This window comes from Lactuca serriola, chromosome 5 (assembly GCF_051521515.1).
Source record: "Lactuca serriola cultivar US96UC23 chromosome 5, Lser_US96UC23_V15, whole genome shotgun sequence".
Taxonomy (NCBI): Eukaryota; Viridiplantae; Streptophyta; class Magnoliopsida; order Asterales; family Asteraceae; genus Lactuca; species Lactuca serriola.
In genome coordinates this window covers 128,841,461-128,868,998 of record NC_136412.1, presented here as the reverse complement: position 1 = coordinate 128,868,998, position 27,538 = coordinate 128,841,461, and the positions used below count along the sequence as shown (strand labels likewise).

Here is a 27,538-nt window from a genome sequence, read left to right as displayed (position 1 = left end):
CCAACCACATTAAGCTAGAAAAATACAAAAATATAATAAAAATGGATATATTGAGAAACTACTTATGCATATCTGGATAAAAAAAAAAAAACTAACCTTTTTCATGACTTTGATTTATAAGGATAGCAAAATTGACATCACTTGTGGTTTTTAGACGTTGATATATGTCTAAAAGACCTCCAACATGATTGTTCTTCACGTCTTAAAATACCAGTAGGGCAACTGTTCTCTCCAACTTCTCTAGAAAGGTTTGTTGTATTGTGGAAGTTTATCAGATGAAGGGTATTTTGGGCATATTAAATATTAGTATAAGAAGATCAGAAGTTACATTTTCCTCTCCCCTTGGAGAGAGCTCCTCCCGTGTAAATTCCAGCAATTCTTCACCCTTTCAATTTATAATCAATTCTATCAACCTTTGTTGTTGCAGATGGAAAAATTATTGTGGATTTGTATTTAGAGTTTGAATAACATATTTGCCACATTAATAGTTTTGTGAAATCAAGCAAAGGCATATTCAAAAAAATCACGCATTTCACCAAATACTTAGTGTGCATATAATTAGCTCTCGTGTACCGATGTTGGTGATGAGAATCTGATGAACCAAATCTTCTGAATCCATTTGCTCCTTATACACAATTCCCTCACTGGTTACCGTGGTTGAACATTGGCGATTGGCGATTGGTATTTTCACCCTCAATGGAAAAATCAAACATAGATAGAACCATAAACATTCGATTAAAAGGGATGAAAAGGAAAAAAGACACATGAAAATTCTAATGAATCGAACCAAAACATGAAATTAACCTATCATTAATGATTAGGGTTAAAGAATAAACTCACCACTTTTGGATAAAATACCTCAGCACTTATACATCGCCAAGCTTCAAAAACTGTCAATTGTAGCACCAAACAACCACTAAAAACGATGGAGGCGGACGTTACATCATATAAATACATATATTGAGCGTTAGCGTTAATTTTTGAAGCGCTTACGTTCACTGCACCTTCCGATCTTGTTAATTAACACAAATATCTTGGTGATAATACTTGATTTCTTATACTGGAGTTGGAAATGAGGAGCCCTATAAAGAGGGCCGAGGTTTAAGGTATACGGGAGTATCAAAACTGATTCTACAACTAAGAGGGTTTATAGGAGTTTTATTTTGGTTCCTGAATTATTGGGATTGCTCTCTTTGAATTTAAATTCAAATGATTAGATAACCTGAAAATCAGACGAAGGGAAAAAATGGGCCGCAACGGGTTTATAACAGCTGAAGGACAATTTCGGGAATTCACTTTGAAATCTTGAGCGGGAAAATAAGTTGTGAGGGGTCTTGGAGAATGCCACGTGGCAAAAATGTACTTATTTATTAGATTAGGATAAGGTTTCCATGTATTCCAATTTAATAAAATCAGCCTCTATATACTTGATTGGTAAAACATAGAGCTATTAAATTGATTTTGGCACAATTAACGTAATTCTTTGTTGTTAGGTGCCTTGTTAGATTTTTTTTTTTTTTTTAATTTGTAGAAGACGGTTAAAAATATTAAAAGAAAAGAAAAAACAACAGAAAGCAGGACAAAGAAGAGAACGAGACAACACCATGAAGTACAACAAAGACCACAAAACAAACTAGCATAAAAAAGCATGAAAGAATTAAATTCAACTTCGGAGGGAACTATAGTAGCAAATGATCTGAACTTCAACCGCCAGAATTAGCATGTAGCCTTGAGACAACACCATAAATAGCAAACAAGTTTTGAAAATTTGAAAATCCTAAGGATCCAACAATTCCCGGAGATAAAATCCTTTTGTCATTCTAACAAGAAAAACGTGCATTGTTATAAATAAATCTTTAAAATATCTTTTGATACCATGTCCGGAGAAATTTAATAAATATCTATGTCATATTTATATATAATTCAACTTCAACAAGTACATGAACTTTTGCTAATTTTATTATTATTAAAGTTTAAAACCAAAATCCCAAAAAATTAGTTAGAAACCAAAACGGTTTTTATTTAAAGTTTGGGTTTCATATCACGTAAAAATCGACTAAAGGAAATGAAAGTTGTGGGTTTTGGTAATGGTTATTTTCCAAAACTTGGTTGTTGTCCAACCATTGATCATGCTGAGGCTGATCATAACTCCATTGGTTTGACCGGTAGTAGCTTCCCTTATCTTACACTTCTTCCCATTCTCCTTATAAATATGGACACGTGTCGGAATGATGTCTATTTTGGGCACAAAAATCGCAAAGAAGAGGTGTGGACTGCACACTTTGGTCACTTTCAATCATCATAACTAACTGAGCCATCTCAGAAAGTTGGTCTTCGGTGCAAAGGAGTGTTCATTTCCAAATCATACCTTTTTTTTTTAATTTCGGGTTTTTAAATTAGAGTACCTGCACAATGAGATGTAGGCATAGAGAAACAAACTGATTAAATTAAAACCAATCCCCGGCAACGGCGCCAGAAATTTGGTGGTTGTCGAGGCCAACAAAAATAATAACTCTAAATATTACACACTAAAATAGTGTATAGTGGTAAAGGGGTCGAATCCACGGAGATTGGTTCAATTTATAACTCTATGAAAAATCTCTTTGTAAAATAACAATAAAAATAAAATGGGGGGGGGGGGGGGTGGTGTTTTGAAATACTTGAAATAAACTAGAATTAACTATGATTTAAATAGACAATTTCAAAAAAAATAAGGGTTTGGTGTAAAATCAATAAGGGAGAGATGGTTGACTTAAAGTTTCCTCACTTTGACTTTTGATGAACATATCATTAGAATCCAATAGTGCAATACTTTGATTTAAATCCTTAATTTGGCTATAGTAATCAAAGGAGCTTGAGATTACCTAGACTTTTCTTAATTGTTGAAATGGCTAGAGAAGGTCATAACAATTTTCTTAGTCAAAGTCACTAATTCCAAATAGCATGTAATTAGTGAAAGTCAACCAGCATTAAGAACCAAAAAGTCACCAAATCCAAGAGGAGTCAATTGCTTTCACTACCATGTTGGAGAAAATGTTTTTATGATTGTGTGAAGCAAAAACAACACAAAAATCATTTGTTGCTTGCTAATTTGAGGATCCTTTACTTAATCAAGAAATTAGCCAACTAATCACCACAAACACATTTAAACTCATGAATAAAAACATACTAGTAGTGATAATATGATAAAACACAAAACATTTCCATAAAGATTTAAGAACAAGTTCATGGATTCTTCAACATCCAACAAAAGTTCAAAGGATTCAACAAAAAGTCAACCAAGATTAGTTTAGCCAAGCATGGCTAAACTCAAAGAAACAAAGTTAGAGAAGATTGTACCAAACATTAAGCAAGAATCAAGAGGTAAAAAGATGATGTTCTTGAGGTGTTCTTGGCCTTCAAAAGTCTTCAAAACTCCAGAGAGAATCTCCAAAAATCGGATGTCCAAGAGTATGCAAAAGATAGGCACCAACCTTCCCCATATAGCTTAAAACATGAATTCCCGAAAATGCCCCTGCAGGGGGTTGCGCGACCCGCGTGCTGTTGCGCGGGTGGTCCCTGGATGTAGCATCTTTGAGTTTTTTTGGGCCTCCAAAGCATATCCCACTAGCCCAGATCTAGTCCAATCACCTCCTAGCCCATTTTCTTCAAGTTTTTCTTCATTTTAAGCCCAATTTGACCTCTCCTAATCCTCCAAAGCTCGTGCACTCGCCCGATTAACAATCTACGCACGCTTGAATAAACTCCCGCATCTTGCAAATTTAAAGTTTATTTCTCTCCAAGCCTTCAAATAATCATCAAGCTCGCTCCATGCATCATCTCCACAATCACCAAGCCTAACATCCTTTTTGTCTACCAAATATCATCTCTTTCCATACGTCCCGAACACTCCCGCTCTGCTAGACCCGAAAACCTGCAATCATGCTCACAAGATTCGAAAGTACCCGAAATAGTCATAAAATAACAAAAATGAAAATATGCATGAAAATTATCTAAATTATGAATGAAAAATGCTAAAATAAACTATAAAAAGAAGTAAACAAAACAAACTATCAAATTGTCACCAAATGTTCTAGGCATCTTGACTAGATGCATGTATCCATACAAATAGGTGTAATGTTGCCTCCACGACTATCTTAGCTTGTGAGGATTGTGACCTTTTGTGATGATTATATTATAGGCTACAATGGACCTTTTTTTGTCATCTCTAAATTGTTTGTTGTTGGATGATGGGTTGTAAAGAGCCATTATCTCTATCCATGGTCCATCTTTTTGGTTAGATGTCCTTGATTATCCATTGCATCATGCCTAATGTTTGTGTAGTTAAACCGAGTTAAGAGGGTGTTTGGGATTGTTTTTTAAATTCCAATAGAGCTTTCAGACAAAAGTTTTTATTGACATCTAGTGATGACAATTTTTTTAAATGTTTGGATTACCTACCATAAAAAAACATTTTAATTGTAAATTAACTAAAAAGGTATGGAAAGAGATGAAGATAATATTGTGGTTTTGAGTTTCAAAAATACAAAAACACTTCAAAATCAAATTTTCATAACTTTTATAAAGACAAAATTGCAAATTTGGTCTCTGTGCTTGTCAAAAATTATGACTCTGGTCTAAAATATTTTGGAATTGTATTACTGATCGAAATAAAAATTTTAAGTATTGCAAGTTTAGTCAATTTCAAGATTGAAATTACTTAAAATGACTGCCTTTCTATTTGTTTTTTTATTTACTTTGTCTTATTAAAATAAAACAAAAAACAAAATATAATCATAACCCTAATAACCCATCCCACCCACATCCACATCCAAATCCACATCCCTCTTTTACAAACTCCATCTCTAATGTCCACCGGAAAATTAACTCGCCGTCAGTGCCACCCTTTTCGTCGGACCACCACTAAAAACCTATCGTCAGAGACCTATCGCTGGTGCCACCACAATGCTCTTCGAATGGAGTTAGATTTCAGATATGCTATCACCCTCTTTCTCTCTTTTTTGTTCGTCGAACGACCACCGAAGCTGTTACCCTCTTTCTCAGTTCGTCTTCTCTCACCATGAACAACCACCACGGACACCACCATTTTGACCGAAGATCATATCAACCAGTGGATCGATGGAGGTTTGGTGACACCAAATCGTCGCCACGGAGTACCGACGATATCCGTCTTGTACACCATAGCTCCGACAAAGGTTTAGTGTCACATTGTCCGTCTCTCTCCTTCTCCGACAGGGTGCCAACGTTTGCAAAAACTCTAGCGTCGTCGCCCTTATAGTTTTTCGAAACCCTAGCTTTTCGGATCCCTATCACCCTATTTCTCTATCTTCTTCTTGCCGAATGACGACCAACACTATCATTCTAAATCCTCATGACGAATAGATGAAAAATGAAGGGTGGCAACTACAAAGGGATTTCGAAGACGAGAGGTTTCTCGCCGGACAACCTTTTTCCCTTTCTTTTGCAAATAAGATCTTCAACAATGAGGTTTTGAGGATTTGGAAAGTTGAGTTTTCAGATTAGAAAATTGAGTTTTTAGAGATTTTGTTTGAAGATTTGGATAATTTAATTCGTAATTTTAGGGTTTTTGATTTTGCAAATTTGGAAAATGTATTTTTGTTCTTAAGATCTAAAAAAATCAAGTTTGTTGAAATATATTGTTCTTGAGTAATTTTGTTGTAGTTTGAGTGTTTTGGAAGTTTGCAGAAAAATCATTTGTTCATGTTTGAGCTTGAAGATCTGAATAAAAATGAGTGTTTTGTGGTGTCCAATGGTGGAAATGACGTCCGACCATGGTGGCGGTATCTATCTAGTGACGGTGTTCCTAGATCTAATTTGAATCGAAAAATGATATAAGGTATTGATAAGGAATGAGTAGTGGGGTAAGTGGGGTGTTTCTTGTCTTTTTTTTTTTAATTTTAATTAGAAAAATGTAAAATAATTTTAAAAAGAAAAATATCAATGGCAAATCCATAATTATAAAACGTTTGAAATTTTTTGGTAAACTCGCAATACAATAAACCTTTTAGACCGTTGGTAGAATCCAAAACATTTTAGACAAAAATCTCAATATTTGACAATCTCAAGAGACAAAAGTTAACAATTTTGTCTTTTAGAAACTCCACTTTAAAACATATCAAAACACTTTAAAAAAACATTTATCAATAGCCAAAAAGTTTTTTAGATTTACTGATTTTTTTAAGCCAATAATTTATTTTGTAAAACATGCCTAATAACCCCTAAATCTGTTAATTAATTTTTAATTACAAGTTTGGATTATTTTGCTAAAAAGACTCACCGATTGAAAGAAGTTTCACAAAAGTAAAATAAAATAAAAACTACAAAAATTAACACCTAATAAAAAAGCCACATAATTCAAAGCAACACCAATCTTTCTTTTTATTATTTATACCTAAAATTAACCATTGCATGACTGTTATAACTTATAAATACTACAACAATTAAAATACAAACACCATTCAAAAACCACAATTCAAAAAAATGTCAAATAAAACTAGTTGCCACGTGGCAAAACAACAAGAGCACATAGACTTAAGTCGAGTCACATATAAAACACAATCAAGATTTACATGCCTTTGCTCTTTACACTAATACACCTTATCAAAACGCGAGGCCAAATCGCAATCATATGCTTCAAAGAATTGTGAAACAATTACTGTTACTTTTGCTGATACTGATACTGATACTGTTACTGTTGTATCCATTAGCTTAGCAGGAACTTGAATATGTCGCCTAGCGAAATGATACCTTCTACCCGCTTGCTTCCAGCCTCCACAATCACAACCCGTCTTACCCCTGACCCGAAAAAACTCACAAATGTCAATTTTGCCCTCTCATGTATTTATTTTCCTTATAATAATTTATCCACATAAAAAAAACTTTATATAATATTTACTATTTACCTGGTTTTGCTAATCTTTCCATGACTTTATGCAGAGAATCTGAGCGTAGACACATGTGGCATCTTTGTGGGGTCCCTCCATGAGAAGCATATGGTTCTTGTCCCAGCTGCAAAGCCTGAGATTACCGAATTTATTTATTTATTTTTATTTATTTTTATTTATTTTTATAAACAAAATTGAATTGAAATATGTTTATATAAGTAAATATAATCTTTACTTGCCTGATGAATAGTCATTTCTTCAAGGTTAATATGCGTATAAATTTTATCTTTTGCCAAAGCAGTAATATCACTGTCAAAGAAAATTTTTAATTCGATAAAAAACAATTTTAAATTTAAACTAAAAAAAAAGTAAATATTAATGTTTTACCTTCGAGAGTATACATCCAACAACGAGTCATTATCATCAACAATAGGAATTGAGCTAACTTCAGCTGCAAAAAAGAAAGAAAGATAGAATTACATAAAACCTGAAGATAGTCAAAATGACGGATATACCCTCAACACATACCTTGCACAAACAAATTTAGTGCTGAACTTAGAGAAGAATTCGGTTTCAAAATTGCTAATGGTTGTCTATTTGTTTCTCCAATTTTTGGAACCCATGTTCCTAAAGGAAGTGTACAAATTGGAAGTTGCAATATAGGCAATGAGCTTGTAGAATGTCTAAAGTATCTGCAAACAACTGAATTAGCAAGATGCAATTAGTAACATAATAAAATGTAAAACCCAAAAAAATAAATAAATAAATAAAAGCTTACGTTTTAATATTTCAGAAAGTGAAGCAAGATATAATAGTTGTGGATATGAACCATCATCTGAGAATGAATGAGTTACAGGAACTGTAGCTACACGATTTTGCAGTATCTTTAATGTCACATCTTTTAAGTTTTCATCGGGTCCCACCTGAATTGATATGTACAAATACATAAGGAACAGCAAACAGCTCTTGTTATCACAAACAAGGGTAAAAATGTCCAAAAGAAATACTCACCCGAACTAGTCTTTTAGAAAATATTTTACCCTGATCGATAGTTTGTTTGCTTAGATATAACTTTGCTTCTTTCCAAGCAGATATTGTATGTGTCTCAAGTTCTTCCTCTGTTAGATTGGATCCATGATTACCAAGCTGCAAAAGAATTAAATCAGAAATCAGCCATTTTTTTAATCAAGAATACCATAAATTAAAATTATATATAGTCATCTTGATAAGTTATATTTCTGATTGAAAAAAGATCCAATTCCAGACCTCAAAACAAATAGAGTCTTGGATTCGCCTTCAACTTACCTCTCGCATAATTAAAATAAAATCCAGTGCACTTAAAACACCAACAAACTGACCCTTGCTGAAGTCCCAAAGAGGAGCTGTTGAAATTCCCTGAAAAAAAAAATCATACATATAAAAGAATAATGAAAAATTACCATTTATGATGAAAATTCCATATAAAGATTCAGGGGTCATACATACCTGCTCAAAAAGGATGTGAAATGCTTGCTTTACAGGCAATTCAACATCTAAGGCAATAACCTGAGAACAAGACAAATAATGTAAAAAAACTAAATCTTCAAAATGATATAAACTTTATAGAATATCAAGATTCTTAATCAGACCTTGCCAGACTCAGGGAGCAGCTCATATGCCATATGTGTAGACAGGAATACAGAAATCCTTTGACGGGATACTGCCAGGTCAGCATCTGATATCCTTGTCAACAGGTCATGTGATGTACAATCTGAAACCCTAACCTGCAATAAAACAATTTCCTTTGCTTTAAGATAACAAATCATATAGAAAAATAAGTGGAAATAATTATGTGATGAAAGATTTTATAGTTAAAAAAGAGAATGATGAAAGGTTTCAGCAACTATTTTTATGCTATTTCTTACCACTCTCTGAAAGACCTCATTGTCAACATCCATGTTTGAACCAGAAGTGGTATGTGGGGTCAAGACTGAAGGAGTGAAGTCTGGCTCCCTAGCTAAGAGTATGGTATTCACAACACCATAATTACCAGTTACAAAAGGTTGGTGTTCATCATGCCTCCATTCACCATCAACAATGAATTTATACTGCAAGATTAAGTTATTAATCTTGAGAACAAAGAACCCTAAATGTTTCAAGTATGGAAGAACTAACCTGATGGTAACCAGGTGGTAAGCTGCATATGGTTTGAAACACAGTAGGGCATCCCTCAACGGGGGTCATTGGCCAGTGCTCGGACCACCTTCAGGAAATGCAGATGACACCGATCAAAGAAAGTTTGGGGGTATTCATTGAGGCAATATCACAAACACTTGTCGTGCAAAATTAGGATTGAAAACTTACCCTGTAAAAGAACCGCTTAAGTATACACTTCTTCCCCCATAAGGCCATACAAACCTCGCTGGTGTTAAAATTGTTCCTGCACCACCACCTTCCCGGCCATAATCCATTCCTGAAGCAGACATTCTCTTTTCCGCTTGTAATCAAATTAAGCTAAATTTCCGACTTTTACCCCAGGAATGGGAGATTAAAATTAAATACAGATACAAAAAACTCAGATCGAACAACTTTCGTAGGACCCTCAGCTCTAAATTACAACAAAAAGTTATGTCTGACCGAAGATGGAAAGATCGGTAGCAAAACTCTATTAGAGCTCAGGCTGGACTTCTCTCCAAGAGAAAATGTTTTACATCAAAAGCCCGAAAGCAATCTCATGCACAGAAGAAATTCGAAACCAATAAAAGAATTCGAATGGAATGGAATGAACCCTAATGTGAATCAAATCGAACAAAAATAGTGAGGAATTCGATCTCGATAAAAATTCGAAAGCGATGACGATACAACCCTAGAGCGAAAAAGATCGAAGCTTTTTATTTGTGTAAATTCGCAAAACCCTTTTATGTTTTCCAATGAAAAGCTGAATCTTTTTGTGTATAAACCTTTTCCCCGTCGGATGTATGCGTAGGGTGAAGTAATTTGAAGATTTGGGGAAATTGTATTGAAGTTGCGTTCCGTAGTCACGTACTCAACCGTTCATTGGACAACAACGGACCCAAACCAACAAAGATGGTGAAAATCTCAAAGTGAATACTTTTTGTTAAATTTTATTTAAAGAAATGTCTTTTTTATATGAATAATAAGATAAGATAAGAGATTTTAATTTTTTTTAATTTATGCTCAAATTTTATCCATTGTCATTAAGACAGATATATTATAACTAACTTAACCGTATAGAAACAATAATAATTTACGAATTTTATAAGTCACGTTGTTTAAAATGGATAAAAGTTAATGTGCGTTGATATTGTAAATAACAAAATAGATTTGTGTGGTTTGTAATGTTTTTTCCAAAATTATTTTATTTTATAAAAATCATCCTTGCATGGACATGCCATATATAAACTAATTATAAAATACAAGATAATGCATAATGGATATTAGCTATAAAGATTGATGATGTGTTCTTCAACTCTTGGCTAGATGATTTCAGATTGTATCTCATCAGTCCACATTCTGCTAAGTGATACGTAGTAGAAAATCTCTTCAGTCCATATCCACAATCGACAAACACTTTTGCTAGAACTTTCTAACACCAACAAGTCATTTGAGCTCGAGAAGGAATTGATCTTTGACTTCAGATGTGTGTCAAAGCGATTGGTAACATAATAAAACCAAAGACTAAGTAATTTAAGAATAGATGTTTTTCACGAAGTCTGAAGAAGCATTTTCCAAATCCCTTCCGTCGAAAAATAAGTCATGTTTTTGGATTGCTGGTCAATCTGTAGCTTATCTTTTTAATGTTGTCAAGAGATATATCTGGTTCGGGAAGAGGGGAAAGTTGTTTCCATTTGTCATAAAACTCTTCATCAATCCTACTAAAATAACCACATGAGATATTCTCTAATGACCAAGTATGGTTCCCGGAACTTGTTAGTAGTGGGATCTCTTGTTCTCACACCATTTCCCAAGAGACATTAGATCAACAGGGTTCATGAATGGAAAGTCTGTTAGGGTAACGTTGCCTTTTTCACCATTAGCTATCTTGAAGAATTACTGAATATGTCTAGTAGACTTGAAAGACCAGACTTTTGATTTCATTGAATCTGTTGATTCGTTTAGATGACCACACAACGTTCACTCCTTGACAGGGACGACCCATGAGGGAGGGCAAGCTGGGCGACCGCCCCGGGCCTCGCCAAATCTCGGGGACCCCAACAATTAGTGTGTTAGTGTGTGTGTGTGTGTGTATATATATATATATATATATATATATATATATATATATATATATATATATATATATATATATATATATATCTTTGTAGTATATAGAATATTAGTTGCAAAAAAAACAAAGGCACCTGTGAGCGCACATTAGAAGTTGAAGGGTAACCCTGAGTTCAAATTTCTTTGTAACTATTTGATATTTTTTTTATCACTTAAGTTTTTATATTTGAAATGTTCATATATTATTACGAATGTTTTATATCTGAGATGTTCGCATTGCGACAACCCAGTTTTCAAGAAAAACTGATTCGCCTTTTGGATTTCTGAATTAAGGTCTTTTTAGTTTTTACTGATCTTTCGTCGTCGGCTCGTCGTATGCATATTCTTCTTGAACTCTTTCTCTCCTTTCGTTTAGTGATGCGATATCTAGATCTTCAAGCTCCTCCTCATGGAGGTTATTTATTTTATCTTATGTTCTTATATCCAAAAAGATACTCACCCGTATTTTTTATTTAACATAATGATTGCTAACTAGTTGATCTGTTTTAGTTTTGTTATGGCAGGAAATGGGATTAAGGTTATACCCCGATATCAAATATCTATTTTATTCAATATCAAATTCTTTTTTAATTTAAGGATTGCAAGCTTTACATCATTCTGTATTCTAAGCATATTTTGTAACAACTTAAAATATGCGATGGTTCCAAACATTAATCTTTAGTTTGAATTTGATAGGTAGCCAATTGAATATCTTGAATTTATTTTGAAAGAAGAGGTTGAGTTTGTATTAATGGATGATGTTAAAGAGTCAAGAAAGAGGGTTTTAAAAGTTACGACTGATCTGTGTTTGTTTATTAATGTGTTTGGTTATAACACTGAATCGATGGAAGCTTCTAGCGTTGTTTTACAGTTAGCTTTATATTCCTTTAATAGTTGTTTGATGTCTGGATGAAAAATGTCAAAGTGGAATGTCTTTTTGAGATAATGGAAAAAGTTTGATGTTATTGTTTGCTTATATACAGAGCTAATATTCACAAAATGGTATTGTTCACAAAGACTTCCATGCATATTTTCTATCAAATTGGCTTGAATTGGTGTCTCTTTGCAAGATTAAAATTGTTCATTGCCACTGTGTTTTGGATTGCATTGTTTCATTTTAGGCTATTGTTGTTTAATGTGTTTTTTTTTTCAATACCATGATTAGATTTAGAGCCTAAAGTTTGTTGAAAGTTATGATGTTTTTTTCTAATATTTTGTCTTCATTCATCGGAGAACATTCTTATTTTTTTAATTTGTATTTGCAAGCTCCCTACCTGTTGTTTAATTTATAAAATCTCTTGTCGTTAAAAAAACATTACTTTTCTAAATTTTAAAGGGCCTCAATTTTTGCTTTTGACCTGGGCCTTAAATCGGCTTGGACCGGGCCTGCTCCTTGATATCATTAGTGTCAGTAATCTATCAACCTTTGTCTTTCTCTAACAAGGATCTCAGTAATAGGACGATCAAAAGGATACCTATCAAGTGGTTGCATCCGGAGACAATTTGGAGAGTTAGAAAAATATCCTAATTTTCATTAATATCATCAAGGGGTTTGAATGAGAACCGAGGAGCATAGCTTTCACCAGTGAGAAGGACAATGTCATCCATCCACTTTTTGATTCATCAATGACTTAAGGATTCCTTTTGTTGAGAATTGAGGAGATTGGTTTATCATAATCTTCTTTGTCTTCGTCTTCATCAACTATGATCTTGTCATCATCTTCAATAGACAAATCTTCTTCGATTGGGCTTGACCCAACAACATTTTCTTTTTCCAAAGCAACTTGATGATCAAGCTCGACTTTTAGCTTTACAGCAGCTTGATATCCCAACTCTTTTGTGATCCTTTTGAGCTCTTCAGCTTTTGTATTAGATGACTCCTTGTAATTTAAGTGAATAGCTGCTGATTCATCATTTTTTTCTTTCCCTTTGAGCTTGGTTGGAGTAGGAGGAGTCTTTATTTCTTTTTTCTTGAAGAGGAGGAGGAGGAAGAGTGATGTATTGTAGATAGAGAGAATGATTAAACTGACTGATGGATGAGGGAGCTTCTTATTTTGTAGCTTTGAGAGTGGATTATTTCTTATTTTCTTCATCTTCTGATGAGTCATTCGCTACTTCCACTATGTTTGGCTTTGTGTGGAAGTACCATGAGTGTGGATACGGATGATCATTTTGTTTTTGTGTAGATTTCTCTTTGTCTCTCCTTTTTGTGGAGGTAGAACCATCCAAAACCTCTAACTTGTCAATCTTGAGACCTTCCATTTTCTCAAGAATGGTCATGTAATGCTTGGTTAGCTTTTTGCTGAGGTCGTCGATGATCATAGAATCAACAAGAGATTTTTTCTAAGGATGAGCTTGTTTTTCTTTCAAATCATCAACATACAATTAAAGACCTCAGAGACATACATCCATTATACCATTCAAAAAATTGAGAGTTTGTTGTTTATCATTCAACAACTTGTTTAATAGTAAAACAAGAATAACATTACATGTCATCCCATGAGAGTTTTTATACCGAGATCCTCCAATCTTTTCTCATTGGGATGCTCCTATCTAAACAACAGTATTGAATGAATACTGTTCAATCTCTTTAATTATCTTAATCATCTTTACCTCATGTTTCAGAAACTTTGCAACATTAGTAGCTCTATTTTGATAAACCTTTTGAATAGTAGCTTCCACCCTGAGGGAGATAAGTTCTTTGATCCTCTGATCTCTTTCTTGAAGGGCTGGAATGATGGGTTTTAAATGTAATAATGTGGAAAATATCTTATACTATTAAGGGTACATGCAACCTAATTTGATCTATGTCATAACACTATTGAAGCACACATACTATTGAACAACAAAAGTTCTAAACCCTAATAGAAACTGAAATTCACAAAAGGATAACTTGCCTCTTATTTGTTATTGTAAACAAACCCTTTGATCCAACTAGATCAATCCAATAGTCTCTTGAAAACTAGCTTCAATTGTGTTCAAGCCTATAATGGTTCACACCCACAACACAAGAACCTTAGAAGGATTAGAAGAGATGGGAGAGAAGGGGATACTTTTGGATCTAGTATGAGGAATAGCATGGCCAAAAATTCCTAGGTTCAAGGCCCTATTTATAGCTGATTAGGAAACACATAGATACCCTAATTTGAATATAAAATAATATTATTTCAAAAAGGTAGTTATCTAGTTCATTGATTATCTTCATGAAGGCTTCCAAAATGCTCCAATAGGAGCTTCCAAACCGTCCAATAGAGGAAGGTTCTAGAACCTATCCTCTGCTCAACATTTGAACAATTACAGCTATAGTCCTTCAATTTTTAATTAATTATAATTAACCTATAAATAATTCCAAATTAATTTTAATTATTTTTAAATTAATTATAACTATTTTTAATTAATATATTAGTCATATAATATGTTAACAAATCATTTATCTCTCACCTACAATCAATATAAACAATTTTTGGTTATGAGGACAACCTAAAAATGACTTTACTTTTATTCATCAACATTATACCAATTTAGTTAGGACTTTAGACACTTTAATCCAACAATCTCTCACTTGAATAAGTCGCTAACTAAAATTGCTCTTACAACTCCAAATAACCAGTAAAGTGTGTTTTGAAGGCACTACCAGACTTTGTTGGCCTTAAGATAAGTAACGAGTGTTTTGAAGACAAATATTTCCTATAATCATGGTAGTATCATTGACTTTTAACCTAATTTCTCCCCTATTTTATCTACACTCGTCTCTCTGTAACACCGCCTTCCATTCCTCTGTAATATCACCGCCCATTCCTCCTCTTTCTCTAAAAATCCACCGACCACCACACTTCTGCAATCTCCATCTTCAACGCATTCTTCCTGACTGTCCGACCACCATTGCCACCTAAACCACTACTTTCATCCACCATAATCATGTTCTGTTTTCAAATTCGTCTTCAAGCTATCAAAGTCTTTGGAGGTTAACGTAAATCTAGAACAACCAGACTTCGGTACCCCAATTTCAGAATGTAATACAAAACCAAAATTATTGCAAAATCTAAATCTCCTCTCAATTTTCATCAACTTTTTGCTCTTTTTCGGGTATAAAAAAGGTAAGCCTTTTTTTATCAATTTCTTGAGAATCGTTTGCAAGGAACTCGACCTAGGGCTGATTGAGATTGGATCATTCTCCTTTAAGCATCCCTATCCTTCTCCGGTAAGCTACCTTTATGCATTTTCTTTTTATTTATATCTCTATCGTTAATCTTGTTCTTTTCAATCTCTTCTGCAATCTTGGTACGTTAAATTCTCTTTCTTCTTGGTATCAGTTACGATAACTTGTTATCTCTGGGTTATTCGCGTCCAATGTTAGGGTTACTCCACCCGACCGACTTCTATAGTCTATGGTTTTCTGTGAATCTTGTATTGAAATTAGACTACGTTGCCAAGATTTAGGTTTTCGTTGACTTTTGGTCTGGATCGTGGTAGTGTTCTGGAATTCAAATTGATTTGGGTTCTTTTTGGCAAATTTACACCGATTTTTCAAGCTTTTCCTAGGGATTTTCCATACTTGAGTTCAGCTCCTCCTGCAACACCAAGCATAAGGCTATTTTTTATAAAATGTAATTCGTTTAGAATGGATTAACAATGTATTCTGTTAGAATATGTATAGTTGTATTAAAATGTATAACCTATTATTTTATAAGAATATGTATGAATATATATTCAGGTGGCCACGAGTAAACAATGATCTTGTTATTTTTCAACTAATGGTTCAAAGATGTTATCTTTCTTCAAGAAATTCATTTAATCAAAACATGTATTCTATCATAAAATGTGTATTCTGCCATTATTATAAAATATTATTCTAACAGAAAGTCATTTTGACAGAATAAAATCATGTATAATTAAAAATTACGTTAGAATTAAAATTGAATTAATTAAAAAAAATCAAAATTTTAAATCAAGACAACTATTAATCCCCAAAAATCTGTAATTTTCCTTTTTTAAATTTGTCTCAGTTGACTAAAATACCCTTATAATGAAATCAGATGGTATTTCTCAATTATTTTTAATTCAATAATATTTATTAATCATTTTCTTAAAATATCTAAAATGAATGGTCCACAATCAACCCTACATCTACACAATAAATAGTTAGAATAGAATAACCTAAACATATATATATATATATATATATATATATATATATATATATATATATATATATATATATATATATATATATATATATATATATATATATATATATACAAGGTCTTTATGATGTGAAAAGCTTCTCAACTACTTTCAGAACCTGGAGAAAGCATTGTGTTTCGAGTAAAGATTAATGATGGAACCTTCAAACATTTCATTCGTAATTTTTAAGAAGCCAAAAGTTTAGTGGTGATGATTTGAAAACTATGCTTGTCATTCTTACCATATGAGTCTATAGCTAGCAAGCTCAAAGAGAAGATAATGTCAGATATTTCTTTGTGGCTTGATGTTCAAAGTTAGTTAAGATATGTATAGAGTACAATTGACAAGATTAAAATGAAGATAACCAATGCAAATATCACTTAGAGGGAATGATTAAGAAAACTGATTTTGCAAGTTATTGAAATTACACAAAAACATTCTAAGGCATGGACATTGTTCCATCACCAGGATCACCAATGACACACTGGTCCACATTGTTGATCACTCAACACTTGAAACAGTTTCTACCCATATAAAGAGGTCTACTTTAATGGCAAACTCCATTTGATTTCAATGATATTCACATTTTGTCTAGCCTATAAATAGTTTGTTATATCATGTTAGTTATTTCCTAGTTATCGAATGCTTTGTGTTACAATTTCCAGTCTATAAGAAGTCGATAAATTTGTTCTATCATTAATGCAAACATAATTTCAAGTTATGTTCTTGATTTTTACGATTAAATCCGATTCTAATTCCACATTCTTGCTATTTGATTGACGTGGAACTTTTTTAGTTTTTACAACACAAGGCTTTTATAAAAAAAAGTTTGGAAATAAATGTTTGAAAAAATCATTACGAAAATCGGGTTAAATAAAGTTGGAGGGGGGATAATAATAATACCATTTTACCATTATATTGTCTTAGTCGGGTGGTAAGGTACATTGTTTGTGAGGACGACATATGTTATCTGTTTCATTTTCCTTTTCAATCAAAATGTTGTTTTTTTGAAAAAATAAATAAATAAAAACCGATTGGCCCATACTTAACACGGAAACGGGCTTAAATAAGCCTACAACAAAATTGAATCATTTTTGAAAAAAAAAATAGGCTCGAAACAAAAACTGTCAAATTCTTGCGTCTTCTTTTTATGATTAATCGTAAACTATATGAAAAAAAATAATAATAAGAGATACAAGGCTAAATTGGTAAAAAAAACATTATGACTTAATAGTGAAGCCTTATCTACATAACTTATTAAAACTTTCCGGATGTAGTTAATCTTCATTAATCACGACAAGTAAAAAAGAAACAAAACCATCGCTATAAATTGCTTTCAAACTATTCAAAAAAAAAAAAAAAACATTCACAACGAACAACTTACATAACAAAAGACACAAATCACCGATTTGAACAACGAAATTCGATACACACGAAATACACAAATTATACATCAAGTCATAAACCTAACAACATAATCTACACGCACACACACTCTCTCTCTCACACACAACTCGTGTGGTTTGTTTCACACATTCCAACCAAAACTGAACATATGTAAATAAAACAACAAACCCGATCTCGGTTCAAAATAGTCATCCAATCTATGAACAAACAAATAAATACACATACATAATTGATAATTGATAATTCTACAACTTGATTTAGTTGGTTTCTTCATCAACTAAATGATGAGTACTCTGTTCGGTTGGTGGTGACCCGGGGACAAATGGCACGAATCCACGCCCACCGAAAACCGGACGCATAAACGCGTTATCGAATTTTCTCCAATAGTGGTGGACTGTGTGTGAAGGGGTTGAAAGTAACATTCTCAGACTCGAAGGGCGGACCACGTGTGGGCCCAGGTCGATTTCGGAGTCTTGCCCGTTTCCTAAAAGCGGGACGATGAAGGATTTTGGGGTGGTGGGTTCGGATGAAATCATACGGGTCATGGATTTGGGTGAAGGGAGTAGGAGTCGGACTAGAGGTTGTGTGATTAGACCGAATACCTATATAGATTAATAAGACAAGGATACGGATTAGATTTATTTATTATTTTTTTTTTTGACTTAATGGAGATGTGAATGACTTAATTTGATGAGTTATATATACATGCTTCTTTTGACTTTTTGACTTTAGGCTCTGTTTGGCACGCATAAGCTAGTTTATTGGCTATTGTAGTGTAGCTTTTTAAAAAGGTATTTGAGAAGCTCATAGGGCTTTTTAATTTTTACACAAGTTTTCTAAATATGCCCTTGTATGTTTGTTTTTTTTTAATTATATATCTACATGTCCTTTTACGTCATTTTAGATTTGTCATCTAGTTTTTACCCAATGCTATTCGCGCGTCTCCAATTGGAGAGCATGATTTTTTTGCTAATTTTTATTGACCGCTCGAGTGGTCAATATAGTTTAATAGGTTGAACACTTAACCCCTTTATCTTTAATAATATTTCATTTTATCTCCTTGATTTAGTGTTATTATTTATTAAAGCAGTGTATTGTATTATAATTAAATATTTGAATATTAATGTTAAAAGATAGTATTTATTAAAATATTAAACATCTAGCGATAATATTTATTAAAATGTTTTGTATTAAGATACGACGTTTTAAAAAATGATTAGTTAGACGAGGGGGTTTTATAGAACATTTTAGATAGATGAAGATGAATTAGTTAAATTAATAATAAAAGTCATAGAAGAGTTTAACCAATGTAGGAGAACTTATTTAATTAGAAGTCAATATTAATGTGATGATGAGGTGGAAATGTTTTTAGCCTAGAATGTAGGTTTATCATTGCTTTAATAATTAATAACACCAACCTTGATGCAAAAAGAAAAAAAAAAAATGGAGTCAAGGAAAGAGGCTCTCATTAAATCCTAACTTTTTACAAAATTTCTCTTGTAATGTTTTCTTTAATCTGAGCTGTCACTTTCTCAATAATTTTGTAAACATCATTTATTACAATGATTAGGATTTTTGCATGTATAGTTGCAAAAGCATATATTATTATACTATTGTTTATTTTTTACTTAATGCACTTAATAGAACAATGCTATATAATATATAGGTGTTACTTTTTGATATAATAGAGAAATGAAATTTTACCAACTATAGCAGTGAAAATTATGTTTTTTTTTTTATTTTTGGATGGCATTGTGGTAATTAGGTAGATTTTTCAAATTCCAGTGTTGTAATATGAAGAAATGGAAGCAGTGATATCTTACCATTGTACTGAAAAGGACTACAGTGATAGTACTTGTGATCATGATTGCATTCCCCCTCAATGTTGTGTGCCCTAACTTGGTGAACTGCATATAAATTAAAAACTCATTTGTTTTTATTTAAGACTAAAGGGTAAAATGGTCATTTACTCAATCAAATACTATTTAAAAACATTGATAAACAAAGGATGCAGTTAAGTCACCAACCTGATTATAAGCAAGGGCCATAGATACAGCACCTCTCATAAGACCAGCCCACCATATTAAAACCTTTAAAAAAACAAAAAAAAAAATTAATAAAAAAAAATAGTAAAAAGGATTAAAATTCATGAATACCAGAATAGAGTAAGAACATACCTGCTGCCTAAAATCTATTCTCTCATGTCGAGCCTTCTTTGTTAAATTGGATAAAAATGATAAGGGGAATACAAAGGCTGCTCTTCCAACTAAAACCAATCCCAATAAAATTGCACTCACTTCAACCGAAGTCCCAGGGCTAAAAAAGTAAAAACACAACCATAAGAATGGTGATCCAACCAAAATCATACATGAGAAAGGCATTTACGTCTTTTGCACAAACTATACCTGTCTTTTACAAACTTCCACTTTTCAATATCTAAAGCATCCATTCCGACATAAAGAAAGATAAATAACTCAGCAACAAATGACAATGTTGCAAAGGTATGCCTGCAAAGTAGATAGAAATTAACTTATTGATTTTTTCAACAAAAGCCTAATATAAAAAATAAATAAATAAAAAAGGTAAATGAACTTACTTGGTAGTTACTCGAGATTTCTCTGTGACATTATGCCAAGTGTAATGAGACATCACAATTCCACAGAAGAAAACTGTGAGAATGCCACTCAAATAGAATAACTGCCATACAGAAATAATTGATATTAGCTAAAAAGACGTAAATGCCCTCCTCATCTTCATCATCAAACATAACCCTACCAAGGTGTGTCCAGTCCGGTGTAACAAAAAGCAGTATAAATATAGAGAAAAGAAGATTCCAATATTAATTAAAAAAAAAAAAAAAAAAACTTCACCTCAGCTAGCATGTATGAAAGATAAGCCATGAGTATCATTATAGCAACTTCTCTATCAGTTGAATGCCTAGAATCCAAAAGGGTAAAGAAGTAATTAGTGTCATGAATGTCAAACCCGGAAAGTTCAAAAGACAAAAATTTGAGAAAAAGACGAAATGTTATTTATTTTTTCATCCATATATAAAAAAACTCTATGTACCTTCCAAAATATAGCTTCTTTATAATATAAGCACTTAGTAGCCCAGCCTATTGGAGTCAAAATAAAACATCACATGGTTGTACTTGTAGTGTATCTTCCTTAAAAACACTTTATACAGTAACAATAACAATAACAGTAATTTGAAGCCTTACTCCAGCTCCTAGAAGTGTGCTTGTGATGAATAAATAAAAGAAATTTCCAATCAGTTGAAATGCAACAGCAGTTGTGATTTGAGAGAGATCAAAGTTTTGAACTGCATTGAAGATGACAACTGATGTGGCATCATTCACCACACCTTCACCAAACACCAAACTATATAATAAAGGTGTCTGATCCTGATTCAACACCTGCATTGTTTAATGAGATACATTAGCACCAAAAAAGGTTATAAGCAAGTATTTGCCAACTCAAGCACATTAATCAAGTGCCTGATAACATACAATCAGGTGCTCTGATAACTACCGTACCATCAGGCGCCCGATCATGTACTATTAGGCGCATGATAACGTACTATCAATGTACTATCATGCGCCTGATAACGTACTATTAGATGTCTAATAGTACGTTATCACACGCCTGATAACATATTATCAGGCGTCTTGATAACATAGCAACCGCCTGATAACATATTATCAGGCTCCTTGATGACGTAATATCAGGCGCCTTGCTAGCGTACTAGCAAGGCGTCTCTGATATTTTATTAGTCACATTGTGTCTGATAAATGATAATGTTCATTATGAGGCACATTGTGTTTATGAGTAGAGCAGAGCAAAAGGAAGGGATTGATACCTGCAAAGTGCAAACGGAATCGGTGGCTGAAAATATTGCACCAATTGCTGGGAAGAAATTTGAAGGTTTAGAAAACAAGAAGATATTCAACGAATTTTAAAAAAATAAAAAATAAAAAAAATCTTTTTAGAAGGAAGAGAAAGAAGAAGTGATACCAAGAAAGTCTCCAAGCTCAAGGGTACCAACATCCATCCTTTGGAAAATATTTATAGCACCTGTCCAAATCATGAAGCTGATAAGTATTAAATTTAAAGAAATAAATACCAAATTGTGAATCAAGTTATTAGTTTTTAACACTATATAACGCATTCAGCTTCAATATTCTTGCACATTGTATCAATATTGAAATTTAGCAGTTTATTTTTACTATTATAGCGACGAATATTCAATGATAATAATTCTGTAAATAATATGATCACACAAAAAACAAAATATTCAAAGTATGCCAACGTAACAAAGTCATAGATATCATCAATTTCCAGATTTTTCATTTATTGCATAATAATAGAATTGGTCATGTCTAGTACATATTCCATTTTGTCATTATTAATGTTGCAATTATGTATTATATTACATAAAAGAAACATCAAGTAAAAAGTCAAAGCGTGCATTTATTTTCAAACAAAACACTTTCTTGATTATTAAAAAGACAAAAGCAAAAGTAGGTGTCTCATCTTGTGAATAAATATCATAATAGACAACACAATATTAACAAATAGAATAAAATTTGATAACTTGGAACAATTTTATGAACACAAATAAAAATGTTAACCAAAATCTGATATATATTTAGTGCATACCAAATGATATGATGGTGAAAGATATCACAGTGCCAACAGCACCAAATAGCACAATGGTCATGAAATTGCGAAAAAATTGTTTCTTCTTAACCTGAAACCTGTTCATTTTATTAAAAAAGAAAAAGAAAAATTAACATTAGCTGAAATGAGAAGATCTAATAATGTACCCTATCATATAAATGTTACTAATATTAGTCACTGAATCCCCAAAAAGAGTATTTTAAGATTGAAGAAAATGGCATAGCTCATGATAGTAAGCAAAATTTGGTCAATAGTATTAATTTAGTGCACCTGAAATATGACAAGAATCCAATGAACTGAATCACCCCAAATCGAGTTAATTAATTACAATATAACTGCTTAGAGTAAATGTTTTTTTTTTACTATATCAAGTTTATAACTAGAAAATGATCAATGTTCCCTAGCTGTTTCCATCAACTAAAAAGAGATGTTGCTTCCTAAAATGCTAGTTGTTTCCATCAGCTTTTAGAAGCTATTTATATATAGTAAAAATTATATACCCTTAGTTTTAAAAATAAAAACCCTAGTAGAAAATTTTGTAAGTAATGAAGTCGATGTTAGATTTTTTCCACCATAACATCACAACCAGCCTATAGAATAATGGAATCAACTGAAAACAGATTAAAACATACCCAGCATTGAAGATGATAGGTGGAAGAAGATAAATGAAGAAAAGATCTTCACTGAAGACTAGAAGATGTGAATTTGTTCCTCCACTGCTTAACAAAATAACAACTCCAGTGCAAATACCCTGCGATCAAATTACAGATATAGAAGAAAAATATTAGTTTTGAAGTCGCTCCCATGTTCCTCACTAATCAAAAATCGATTTTGTTAATTTTAGGGGAAGATAACCGATGTAGAGGTAATTCAGCAAAAAAAATGGATTAGTAGCGTAGAATCATACTTACAATGACAAGGGCAGTGATAGATTCGTTCATCCATCGATTCTCTTCCAAAAGATGACCGATTACGATACAAGCACAAAGAAGAGCAACAAACAAGTTCATAGAGACAATGGAAGAGTACTCAGAGGTAGCAAGTCTATTGCTACCCAATTTCCCAAGCAATAACGCGAAATCAAACCCCATTCTGGCCAACTGATTTGGCCCCTCGAACGAACAAACTTCAGCAGACTTTTTATCTTCCAAAACAATCCGAGATCACTGCAACGAACAATTATAAAACGACTTTAGTTACAGATTGCATCATCGAATCCAAATTTTAGCACACCAATCAAGTTGGTATCTTAGATAGAACGAAAAGGGGTCACACAGACACATATAAATAGCTATATGAAGCTAAAATTACCGAATATAGTAGCGTAAATCGATGAAATTGAGCTAATGGGCAGGCAGGTGATCTAATCTTGATCTCAAAATTGAAGTTCAGATTTGAATTCCAGCACACCAAAACTAGAATTTTATGCTTGAGGGTGAGAGATGCGTGCGTGGATTCCCTTCGAGAGAGTTCAAAATTAAACACGGGTGAAAAGGTTAAAGTTGAATCGAAGCGAAAGATTGGAAAGTAATGGAAAGCACGTAAAGACACGCCGAGCATTCAACTGTATTTATATACGGTTCTGGATCAAAGAGACGAGTGGATATTTTGAAGAACGCTTCTTTATTTAGCCAGATGGCAACAAACAAAATTATTTTTTTAAGATGTGTTCGAGAAAATTAGAAAAAAAAAAAGGGCAAATTATATTATGAGTAAGTTAGTTGGTTTTTTTTAAACAAAAATCTATAAAAATCTATAAAGTATGCGGACCATCTTTGTAACTTTTTACAATAGAAGAGGTAGACTAAACAGCTGCAGATTATAATAAGAAGCATGTTTGTTTTTTTTTTTTTAACATCTGCATGTTGTTGCAGACAGCAATAAGAAGCGTGTTTGTTTTTTTAAACATACGTAGATATTAAAAAAATAATATAAATTGATTTTATAATCCGAAAATAATTTTTAATACCGAAAATTTAATAATGTATGACATTTCGGCAATAATTTATGATATTTCAGCAAAAAATAATGATATTTTAACAAAAAATAAAGATATTTTAGCATAAAATAATGATATTTTATCAACAAATTATTATTATTCAATATAAAAAAAGCAAAAAAAATCAACAAGAATAAAAAAAAACGAAAAAAAATTTGAAATAAGATTTCAGTAATATATAATCAATATTTTAGCAAGAAAAAACAGAAGAAGAAAAGGTTGGAAGAGGTAGGAAGAGGCAAAACAAGTATTGCGCTAAGAAGAACACGCACAGAAGTTTTTTAATCCGAAGACTTCTGAAAAACAAACAACTGCAGGATGAAAAGTTTGCGCGTGTGCTGCGCCGCGCAGCAATAAGAGGTCTGAAGAGGTTTTTTCCAAAAAAACAAACAGCACCTTACAGTCCATGTAGTTTAGTTAAATTCATAATTTTTAGTCCGACCTTTGAAATATTGTTATGTTGTATCTTTGTGGTTCTATATCTTGCCATTTTGTTCATTAATCCATATAAATTAACTATATTACCCAATATATTTTATTTTATTTTTTTACTTTAGTATCTAAATATTTAAGATTAATTATTTTAATATTGCCTGGACCCACACCCTTACTCACCCAATCCCACCCAGCTTGAAGATACACCCCTACCTTATAACGTCTTTATACCTCTCTCATTCTCCTTTATCATTCTTGCTAAGGCATGTAAAATTTAATCGATTCAATTCAAACTAACACTCTAATTGAAACAAATATGTACATGGGATATCCAACTGTAATTAGATTAGATCAGTTCCAATATTTTTGTATCAAATTAGATCGGCCGATTCTTGAAGAAAATCCAGATCCAATTGAAAATTGAATCAATCCAAACAAATTGGATATCTAATTAACATCCTATTATCATCAAAATAGTTATTTAATTAATTCTAACTATCGTCCATTTGAATCCATTGAATTGTCATCAATCCTACTATCGTCAAATTGATAAATCCAAAAATATCATCCAATCTTAGAATCCACAGTCCAGTTAAGTATCAAAAATATCAAAAAAACTAGATAAATTTGGATAGACATTAGATGAAAATTGGATAACCAAAAGTAAATATTCAATATAAAACTAATCCAATCTAATATCTAATTAGATCGGTGAGAATCATTAAGCACATTCGATTGGATTGAATCAACTTCCAATATAAAACATCAATTAATAATTAGATTGGATCAGTTCTATATAAACACAGGATATACAATGATAAACACCCTTAATTCCTCCTTGATGTACCCTCCTTATCTATTCCTTTTCTTCTTATTGCACGTCCCCGTTCTTCTTCTTGGTTTCTTTGTAACATCGTAAATGTTCAAACAATTTTTTTTCATTTTTAGAATCAAATTAATCTCATTATCACAATCACAAAAACCCCCAAAATATCAAGTTATCGAAAACACATGGTCATAAATTGTTTAAAACACAATCCAGGATCCTCCAAAACATATCTCCAGCTCGTGTGTACAATCAAGTCGGTGCTTTCCTGTGATCCTCAGAAGTACCTGAAACACATAACATATACCACGGTAAGCACGAAGCTTAGTGAGTTCCCCAAAATACCACGCACATCTCATTATCCTCTCATGGCTATACTCAAATAGGACCCTCCGGTCAATGTGTCTCAGTGGAACCCTTCGGTCTGACAACTCGGGTGGACCCTTCGGTCCTAACTCAGTAAGCTCAAAATAATACACAACATAGATCACAAAGACATAATGCATGATATCACAATACTCAATATAAACACATAAGACCCTCCGATCACATAAAGGTTACCACTCTAGGTAAGTATAGTGAGAAGACTCACCTCATAAGTGAGCAAGCAAATAACCTCGTACACGAATCTCGAACTAGCCTCCGCCTAACACATAGGATAATTATTTATAATTAACACTTAGATCACGACTCTAAATAAACTAAGTTATTTTCTCTCTCAAACTCTTGGAATGAATAAAAGTCCATTTTACCCCTCCATGCTCCCCATAATCCCTGCCTTGACCAAACCCTAAAGTCAACAGTCCATGTTGACCCGACTCACCGACTGCATCTATATGACTCGCCGAGTCCCCTCGTTTCCTCTGAAATGTCGTGAAAATCCAACTTAACTTGTCGAGTTGTCTCATCAACTCGCCGAGTTACCCATGTCCAGACTCATCGGGGGGAACCCCTAGCTGACTCGTCGAGTTGTCTCGTCAACTCGCCGAGTTACCCATGTCCAGACTCATTGGGGGAAAACCCTAGCTGACTTATCGAGTCAGCTCATTGACTCGGCTAGTCCGTTCAGTCCAATTCCTCATTTAGACGCTTTAAGGCAGATCTACAACCCCAAACTCTAAATCTATCCTCCCAAGGCTCGAATGTCACGTAAAGCTACAAGCTTTACGTTCATGTATGGCACTTAGGACTTGAAATGCCAAAACAACTCTCATTTAGGGTCTTAATCATGAAGGATCTTTTATTAGCTAGATAAAGCTGGGAACTTTGGACTCTAGGGACCTCACAAGGTCCAGATCTGAAGTCTAAATCATTTGGTACACTCAAAGCCTCAAGAAGATGGAATAAGCCCCAAAACTCCATAAAATGAGATCTAATCAAACTAGTGAGCAAGGTATAGACTTTTTACCTTCAATAGAAGCTCTGGATGAAATAACACTAGATTCCACAACCTCTTCTCGTTCCTTGCTTGATACTCTTTTCTTCTTCTTCACAAAGTGCACCAAAATGTCCAAGGATTAACTCTCTTTCTCTCTTAGCTCACTACAAACGATTAGGGTTTCACACAGGGGAGTAGGGTGGCTGGTGAGGCGGAAATGAGGGATTAAGGTCCTTTAAATAGGGCCCAACCCTGGAGATTTAGGGTTTCCTCACACAGCACCAACTCGGCGGGTCGACTCTCTGACTCGTTGAGTTGGTCATTAAACCCACGTGGCCATTTCGACCCTACTCGACAAGTTGGGCATACAACTCGTCGAGTTAGCTCATAAAACTCATAAATAAATGCATAAATATTATACCTAGGAGTCGGGATGTTACATTCTTACTTCGATTTCT

At 33.1% G+C, this 27,538-nt stretch overlaps 2 protein-coding genes across 2 annotated transcripts; both read right to left on the bottom strand.

The window, feature by feature from the left end:
• Nucleotides 1-6,374: 6,374 nt before the first annotated feature.
• Nucleotides 6,375-9,953, bottom strand: SNF4 (sucrose nonfermenting-like protein). Its single transcript, XM_079000916.1, has 13 exons — nt 9,249-9,953; nt 9,060-9,147; nt 8,810-8,992; nt 8,534-8,668; nt 8,391-8,450; nt 8,211-8,300; nt 7,917-8,051; nt 7,684-7,828; nt 7,434-7,607; nt 7,293-7,356; nt 7,145-7,214; nt 6,924-7,038; nt 6,375-6,816 (listed from the first exon to the last, which is right to left on the bottom strand). Exons 1-13 carry the CDS (start codon nt 9,368-9,370, stop codon nt 6,725-6,727), a joined length of 1,473 nt encoding a protein of 490 aa, XP_078857042.1. The 5' UTR covers nt 9,371-9,953; the 3' UTR covers nt 6,375-6,724.
• A 7,787-nt stretch (nt 9,954-17,740) lies between these two features.
• On the bottom strand, nt 17,741-24,021 carry LOC145052968 (sodium/hydrogen exchanger 1-like). The gene is made up of 15 exons (XM_079000915.1): nt 23,754-24,021; nt 23,354-23,608; nt 23,075-23,193; nt 22,422-22,519; nt 21,777-21,836; nt 21,622-21,668; nt 20,984-21,178; nt 20,832-20,878; nt 20,633-20,699; nt 20,359-20,459; nt 20,168-20,269; nt 19,940-20,078; nt 19,790-19,852; nt 19,586-19,669; nt 17,741-18,364 (listed from the first exon to the last, which is right to left on the bottom strand). Exons 2-15 carry the CDS (start codon nt 23,531-23,533, stop codon nt 18,020-18,022), a joined length of 1,647 nt encoding a protein of 548 aa, XP_078857041.1. The 5' UTR covers nt 23,534-23,608; nt 23,754-24,021; the 3' UTR covers nt 17,741-18,019.
• Nucleotides 24,022-27,538: the final 3,517 nt, after the last annotated feature.

What these genes read in the sequence shown, in the direction of transcription:
- LOC145052968 (XM_079000915.1), bottom strand. Translation starts at nt 23,533, where the DNA reads ATGGGGTTTGATTTCGCGTTATTGCTTGGGAAATTGGGTAGCAATAGA. An exon ending in CCTATCATCTTCAATGCTGG is followed by an intron (nt 22,520 to 23,074) that starts GTATGTTTTAAT and finishes TAAAATGAACAG; the next exon opens with GTTTCAGGTTAAGAAGAAAC. An exon ending in TTTCACCATCATATCATTTG is followed by an intron (nt 21,837 to 22,421) that starts GTATGCACTAAA and finishes TGATTTGGACAG; the next exon opens with GTGCTATAAATATTTTCCAA.
- SNF4 (XM_079000916.1), bottom strand. Translation starts at nt 9,370, where the DNA reads ATGTCTGCTTCAGGAATGGATTATGGCCGGGAAGGTGGTGGTGCAGGA. An exon ending in TGCTCCCTGAGTCTGGCAAG is followed by an intron (nt 8,451 to 8,533) that starts GTCTGATTAAGA and finishes TCTTGTTCTCAG; the next exon opens with GTTATTGCCTTAGATGTTGA. An exon ending in TTTCTAAAAGACTAGTTCGG is followed by an intron (nt 7,829 to 7,916) that starts GTGAGTATTTCT and finishes ATATCAATTCAG; the next exon opens with GTGGGACCCGATGAAAACTT.